This window comes from Carcharhinus amblyrhynchos, chromosome 4 (assembly GCF_965287045.1).
Source record: "Carcharhinus amblyrhynchos chromosome 4, sCarAmb.v2.hapA, whole genome shotgun sequence".
Lineage (NCBI taxonomy): Eukaryota > Metazoa > Chordata > Chondrichthyes > Carcharhiniformes > Carcharhinidae > Carcharhinus > Carcharhinus amblyrhynchos.
In genome coordinates this window covers 43,668,506-43,676,334 of record NC_137327.1, presented here as the reverse complement: position 1 = coordinate 43,676,334, position 7,829 = coordinate 43,668,506, and the positions used below count along the sequence as shown (strand labels likewise).

General features: G+C 46.3%; 1 protein-coding gene across 1 annotated transcript; it reads left to right on the top strand.

Moving 5' to 3' along the window:
• Positions 1 to 4,914: 4,914 nt before the first annotated feature.
• On the top strand, positions 4,915 to 5,937 carry LOC145342564 (leukotriene B4 receptor 1-like). The gene has a single exon (XM_080188119.1). The coding sequence runs from the start codon at positions 4,915 to 4,917 to the stop codon at positions 5,935 to 5,937; it is 1,023 nt and encodes a 340-aa protein (XP_080044245.1).
• The last annotated feature ends 1,892 nt before the right edge of the window (positions 5,938 to 7,829 follow it).

The following is a 7,829-nucleotide window of genomic DNA, read 5'->3' as shown; positions in this document are numbered from 1 at the left end:
CTCCGGCAGTGCTCACCAGAGATCATGCACCTCCGGTGTTCCTGGGGCAGTACCGATAGGGTGGGGCCTATTTGGATGCAATGATGGGGGATGAAGGTGCTATGCAGAGGTGCTATGAAGTGGGGCTATGCGGTGGGGCTATGCAGTGGAGCTATGTGGGAGGGCTATGCAGGGGGATCGTACAGGAGTGGATCATGATGGGGGATTGGCATGATAGCGGTCTGCCAGGGGACCCATGGGTGCCTGATGGAGTGATGTGGGTGACTATGCTGCCAATGAATTGGAAAGGGAAGGGTCAGATGTCCGGGGGTGGTGGGTGTGAGAGGATGTCTGCTGCTGCATCATGGGATCAGAGCGCCCTTGTGCGGTGGGGGCCGGGCACTCTGAAACCAGTTTCACTGCTAGGCATCTCTGCCCACCCCGTACCAGCACCATTCTTCCAACTCTCAAAGTGACTGTCAAAAGATTGCAGTCACCTGAGAGACCAATATGGATCACTCCTGTTTTCTTGCCATTATGACACTAAGGGGGGAGCTTTCATGTTCCATCTGCCATGGGAATCGGTGGGCAGGGTGCGGACTGTGCAAAAGTCCGTTGACTTCAGGTGGAAATTTCCGGTTTTGAGGTGAATGCTGCCAGCAAAAAACAGCCTTAGAATATTTTTGGGATGCAATTCAAATGGAGAGTCCATAGCAATCGGCAGAGGGAAAATAAGAACGTAAGAAATAGGAGCAGGAGTAGGCCATCTAGCCCTTCGAGCCTGCCCCGCCATTCAATAAGATCATGGCTGATCTGTCGTGGCTCAGTTCCACCTTCCCGCCCTCTCCCCATAACCCTTAATCCCCTCTCTTATCAAAAACCCATCAACCCGCGTCTTAAAAATATTTAGCGAGGTAGCCTCCACCACTTCAACGGGCAGAGAATTCCAGAGATTCACCACCCTTTGAGTGAAGAAGTTCCTCCTCAACTCCGTTCTAAACCGCACCCCCCTTTATCTTGAGGCTGTGCCCCCTAGTCCTACTGTCTTTTTTGAGCGGGAAGAGTCTCTCCACCTCTATCCTATCCATCCCATTCATCATCTTATACGTCTCAATGAGATCTCCCCTCATTCTTCTAAACTCCAACGAGTACAAGCCTAGTTTATTCAGCCTCTCCTCATAACTCAACCCCCTCAACTCCGGTATCAGCCTAGTAAACCTCCTCTGCACTCCCTCCAAGGCCAAAATATCTTTGCGCAGGTGCGGCGCCCAAAACTGCACACGTTACTCCAGCTGCGGCCTCACCGCTTTTAATTTAACACTTTCCTTCACCTCCTTCGTTATCCACGGCTTATTACCTCTCCTCCTACTGTCCTTTTTGACCATCGGAATAAATTTCCGCTGAGCACCAAGAAAGATCTCCTTAAAGATCCTCCATTGCTCCTCAGCAGACCCTCCCTCCAACGCGCTCCCCCAGTCAACATTCGCCAATTCTTCTCTCATCCTACCGTACTCCCCTCTATTCAAACAAAGTACGCGTGTCCGGGAACCCACTTTCTCCTCCTCCATCTGCACCAGAAACTCCACCATACAATGATCACTCTCCCCAAGAGAATCCTTCACCGCAAGGTCCCTAATTCTACCCGCCTCATTACATAGCACGAGATCCAAGATAGCTCTCTCCCTCGTCGGCTCCAACACGCACTGTTCCAGGAAACTATCCCGGCAGCATTCCAAGAACTCCTCCTCGAGCCCACTGCGTCCAACATGGGTCGACCAATCAATATGCAGATTGAAATCCCCCATAACTGCGGCCGTCCCATTCCTGCACGCCGCACTTATTTGCGCGTTAACAGCCCACCCCACCTCCAGATCATTATTCGGGGGCCTATAGACGACACCCACCAGCGTCTTCCTCCCTTTGCTGTTCCTAATCTCCACCCACAACGATTCCACTTTCTGCTCCTTGGCTCCAATATCATCCCTTGCTACCACCTTGATGCTATCCTTAATCAGCAGAGCTACGCCCCCCCTTTTCCCTCCTGCCTATCCTTCCTAAACACTTGATAGCCCTGTACATTCAGCTCCCAGTCCCTGTCACCTTGCAGCCACGTCTCTGTAATGGCCACCAGATCGTATCCATTTGTGTCGATCTGCGCCACCAGCTCATCCACTTTATTCCAAATGCTTCGTGCATTCAGATAAAGCGCTTTCATCCCAGCCTTCACCTGGACCCTATTTGCCGTAACGCCCCCTACTCCCTCTATTATTGGGACATCCTCGGCCTCTTCCCTTACCTGTACCCTATCCTTAACTTTAGACCTTGTAACGTCACCTACCCTCGCACCCTCCCCCCCCAATTAGTTTAAAGCCCTGTCTACAGTCCTCTTTACTCGATTTGCCAGCACTCTGGTCCCAGCACGGTTCAGACCAACCCCATCCCGCCCGAACAGGTCCCACCTACCCCAATACTGGTGCCAATGCCCCATAAATTCAAACCCATTCCTCCCACACCAATCCCTGAGCCACCCATTCACTTCCTTAATCCTGTCAACCTTATGCCCGTCTGCACTCGGTTCAGGCAGTAGCCCAGAGATGACCGCCTTTTCGGTTCTACTTTTTAATTCCATTCCTAGCTTTTCATACTCCCTCCCCAGATCCTCAGTCCGCATTTTGCTTACGTCGCCGGTACCCACATGTACCACAACGACCGGATTCTCACCCTCCCACTCCAGGTTCCTCTGCAACCCAGCTGCAACATCCCGGACCCAAGCACCAGGCAGACAACACACCCTTCTGTGCACTTTGTCAGTGTGACAAAGGACAGTGTCAATACCCTTCACCCCACTATCCCCAATCACTACTATGTTCCTTTTCACCTTCTCTTTGCCTATGTCCTGCTGCATCACTGTACCGTGTGCAGTTTGCTCACCAACCTCACCTGCCTCGTCCTCTTCCAGACTGGAAGCAAGAACCTCAAACCTGTTATGCAGATTAAGAGGCTGAGGCCTCCGCTCCCCACCCTCCTTCCTTCTCTCCCCACTCTCCTTCCTCCGCTCCTCACCCCCCTTCCTCCTCCCAGCAGCCCCCCCTTGTTCCTGACCCTTAGAGTTGGCCAGTGTAGGGGGGGTGGGTGTCTCTTGCACCCCATTGACAATGGCACCCTCTCTCCCCCTGATGAGCCTCAGTGTCTGTAGCTCAGAGGCCAGCTCATCCACCTTGAGCTGGAGCTCCTCCAGCAACCTGCACTTACTGCAGACATGGTCACTGGGATGGACCCTGGAGTCCACCAGTTCCCACATCATACAGAAACCACACATCACAAGCCCCACAGGAAGAGGTGAACACTGCTGGAGAGAGGGAGACACTGCTGCCACTAACTTGGTTAAGGTAACCATACATAGTGCAAACCAGAGATCCAATCCATCTCTTCCCCACTGTGTACAATTCACAACTCTAAGGTATCACATTTAGTCTGTACATAATACTTCTGTAGCACTCTGTACAAGAAAGTCTATTTATTTTATTATTTGATGAGTTTCACATTTTCTGTCAAAGGAGTTCTTGTGCTCAGTTAATCCCTGACTAATCAGAATATTCTTGGCAGCTATACAAAGGAAATACTGTCAGCCTATCTGAAGAAAAAGTAATGTGTTGAACTTGATGTATTTCGCAAGATTCAATTTAAGTGAGGAAGTAGCTCTTGTAGGAATCTATAACACTAACTGCTTAGATTGGAGAGGAGTTTAAGACAGCTACAATGGAGTTGAGTAACAACGGGACAGATGAATCTTTCAGACCTGAACATGGAATAGCGGGCATCATCCTGAAACCAAAACAGAAAATGCTGGCAATTTTAGCAGCTCTGGCAGCATCTATAAGAAGAGAACAGAGCTGACATTTGGAGTTCAGATGACCCTTTGTCAAAGTTGGTCCAGGAGCAGTTTGACAAAGGATCATTCGGACTTCAAACGTCTGCTCTTTTCTCTTCTTATAGATGCTGCCAGAGCTGCTGAGATTTTCCAGTATTTTCTCTTTTGGTTTCAGAGTCCAGCTCCGCAGTAATCTGCTTTTATTTAAGCGTCATCCTGAGCCTGGCGTGTCTCCTCGGAGTACCGGGAAATGCAATGGTCATCTTGATTATAGTTTTTGCCACGAAGAAGGAAAGGTTCCCCACTGTGCTGCTGATCCTGAACTTGGCAATAGCCTATATGCTTGTTCTGATCACCTTGCCTCTGAGTGCCTCAAAATGGGGGCACGCAGGAACACCTCCTTCTTCATTGGTGAGATAGATGACAAATTTTACTGAGTGGGATACCAGGGTGCAAGGTTGAACCCTCCAGAAAAGTGCCTGCAGTTGCTCCTGGACCCACAAAAAAAGTTGTGTCCACCTCTGCTAACCCTGCCGATTAATGCACACCCAAGGAACACTAACCTCCCAGTGAGAACTGCCTCTGCAGCGTTACCAGTCTCCCAACCAAGCAGGGAGCAATGCGATAGGAGGGATGTTGCAATGCCACACTGCTGCCAATAACCTTGTTAAGGTAACCAAATATATTGCAAACCAGAGATCCAATCTGTGACTTACGTGTTCTGTACAATTCACAATTCTAATGGTATCACATTTAGTCCGTACATAATACTTCTGTAGAACTCTGCACAAAAAAGTCTATTTATATTATTTGATGACCTTCACATTTTCTGTCAAAGGAGCTCTTGTGCTCTATTAATCCCTGACTAATCAGAACAATTCTGCCAGCAAAATCATAGAATTCTATGATTTTATGATAGCTATACGAAGGAAATATTGTCAGCCTATCTGAAGAAAGAGTAATGTGTATTTCACAAGATTCCATTTAAATGAGGAAGTAGCTCTTGTAGGAAACTATAAAACTGACTGTTTGCTTAGATTGGAGGGGAGTTGAAGACAGCTACAATGGGGTTGAGTAACAACGGGACAGATGAGGCTTTGGGACCTGAACGTACAGTGGCGAGCATCATCCTGAGCCTGGCTTGTCTCCTCGGAGTACCGGGAAATGCAATGGTCATCTTGATTATAGTTTTTGCCATGAAGAAGGAGAGATCCCCCACTGTGCTGCTGATCCTGAACTTGGCAATAGCTGATATGCTTGTTCTGATCACCTTGCCTCTGTGGATTTATGCATTTGTTCAGAGCTGGACCTTCGGAGAATCATTTTGTAAAATCCTGACCTATGTCATTTACTGCAACATGTACGTAAGCATCTTCCTCATCACCGCGATGAGTGTCGAGCGCTTCATGGCTGTCATCTACCCGTTTGCCACCCTGCAATGGCGCACGAACAAGGTTATCAGGAAGATGGTGCTCGCCATCTGGACACTGGCTTTGCTCTTTGCCGTTCCGGTGCTGGTTTATAAGGTGGTGGATGTCGATGAGGCTGGACAGCAGCAATGCCTGTACATGGAATTTGACACAAACGAGCAGGAAATCTCATGCACGATTTTAGAAATTGTGGTTGGTTTTGTAATTCCATTTTCAGTGCTGTCTATTTGTTACTTTTGCATTGGGAGAAAAGTGAAAGACTTGAGTTTCCCTACTGGGAACAAAACTGGAATGGTGATTGTCAGAGTGGTGATTGTGTTTTTCATCTGCTGGGCACCTCACCACATTGTAAGTCTTATTTCAATCATTGCACTGATGACATCTGACCAAACCACGGCGGACACCTTAAATAATGTATATAGTATTGGCATCTTAGTTACTGGAGCTCTGGCTTTCATCAACAGTTGTATCAATCCTGTATTATATGCCTTTGCTGCCCGGAATATTCGTAGTCGTTTTCGACTATTGGATCTGGCCATGTTATTTGACCAGATGACACATTCTCTTAAAGAAGAATCTGTAAAAGGATGCACGGATACCACTAGAAAAGACTTAAGTGTCACAATGGATGAGATGTATCCTCTGCAGGATATTTAAAGAGATATTTGTCTTTTTCAGTCAAACAAATTCTGCTAAATCCTTTTCTCCCCACTTCCATCTCTTCCTCCCTGCCTTCCCGTTCCCTCTGCCTATCACCACTGCACTCCACCAAATCAGGTCTGTTGCCAAGACAGACGGAAACTTCTGGGTCTCCTTCTGTGTAGGATGGAGGGAAATAGGCCTGAGGTAATAGTCACAAATGTTCACCCCTTTTTGTTGAAGCTGCCACAAAACAATGAAGCTGAGGTAGAGAAATAAGTGGTGTGGGCACTTACCCCATGGTCTGAGTCACGCAATATGCCATGCCATTGCTATTCTCAAATGTTATTGGTCCTAAATTGTTTTCTTTCTAATATCCCCAAGAAAGTTAGATAATTTTGAAGTTAGTATTAAGATTCTGGACTGGTTTTCTTTTGAGCTTTGACATTTGTCCTTTTCTACCACTGATTCACTCTTGCTGTGAGAGTAACATGGCTTTGAGTCAGGAATTCTCCAAGGGCTACATGGTGCAATAGTGTGGCAGAAATCCTGATTTCATTGGCATGGCATCTGTTTGGCTTTGCCTTTATTTAGATAACAAGTTTCTCTTTGCCCAATGCATCATTCGACAGTTACATTAACCAAGCAGTAAGAGAGCCCCTCTATCCTTTGTTTGCAATTGGAGTGTTCAATCTTATTTGCAATGTAACTAATATTTCAATTCTTACATTAGTGCTGGCAACATTTACCTCTGTGAATTGAGGACAAAGTAACAGTGACACGATGGAATTGTGTTCTCTTACTGGTTATTGCTTGTTGCTTTGCCTTTCCTTTACTCAGGAGGGCAGGATCTGTCAGAGCTCCTCTGATGACTAGATAACTGGGTGCTTTTGTTGATTGAGTGCATCCTCTGACGCTTATCCCATTGAGAAGGAGTCCGTTCATTATCCTGTGGGAAAATAGGGAAATCTGCATAAAAATCAGAGGAACTTCAAATTCAATCAAGAATTAATAACGATACAAGCAGCCTGCTTATGAGTAAATCACTTTCATTGTGACTTAAACATCCAGGATGATCAATCACATTCATGCTCTGCATTTTAATAATGAGTTAAGATGTGCACCATGCTGATTTTGTTGCTGCATTATAGAACTGCAAGTTAAAAAGAGGAAACGCAGTGTTTCTTTTTCCCGTTAAAATGTTTTTGAACTTTAAAACTGCTGATTTCCTTTTTGGTTTGTGGCATTGAAGTAACAACCTTTATAGAGTTAGACTATCAGTAAGCTGCCATGTTGAACAGAAATAACCTCAATGAATCAGACTTTATTACGTTGGGTTAACAATTGCCATATATTGAAGTAAATGTGGAATTATTGTAGGGAATTCTAATGCTTCAATACTGAAATCTTTCGTAGAGTGTTGTGTTTGTACGTGGATCCTACTGATATGTTTACGTATTTTGAAAAAGGCTAATAAACCTGCTAATTATTCATGCACAAAGTTAATGAGGAAAACAGAGCGTGCAAGGGGTACAGATTTATAGTCAGGATGGAAGGCAATATCCTCAGAATGAAACTGGTAATGTCAGCATTGGTTTATAAATCTTTCAACACATGCTACTGGCATGAAGTGAGTACAAAGGGCTAATTCAAGCAATTTATCCATGGAATAGAACCATGAAATCCCTAGAGTGTAAAAGGGGACTATTTGGCCCATCACACCTGCATTGACTCACTAAAAGAATCTCTTACCCAGGCTCACAAGGGCACGGGAAGAATGTGCAAACTCCTCACAGTCACCCACAGCCGAATCATCCCTGGTGCTGTGAAGCAACTGTGCTAACTACCGTGCCCCTGTGCCGCTCCTTGTGTGCATGGTTAGTTGCTCAATTTCAGTTGTTGTGATTGAG

Coding starts and splice junctions, on each gene's coding strand:
- LOC145342564 (XM_080188119.1), top strand. CDS start 4,915: ATGGGGTTGAGTAACAACGGGACAGATGAGGCTTTGGGACCTGAACGT.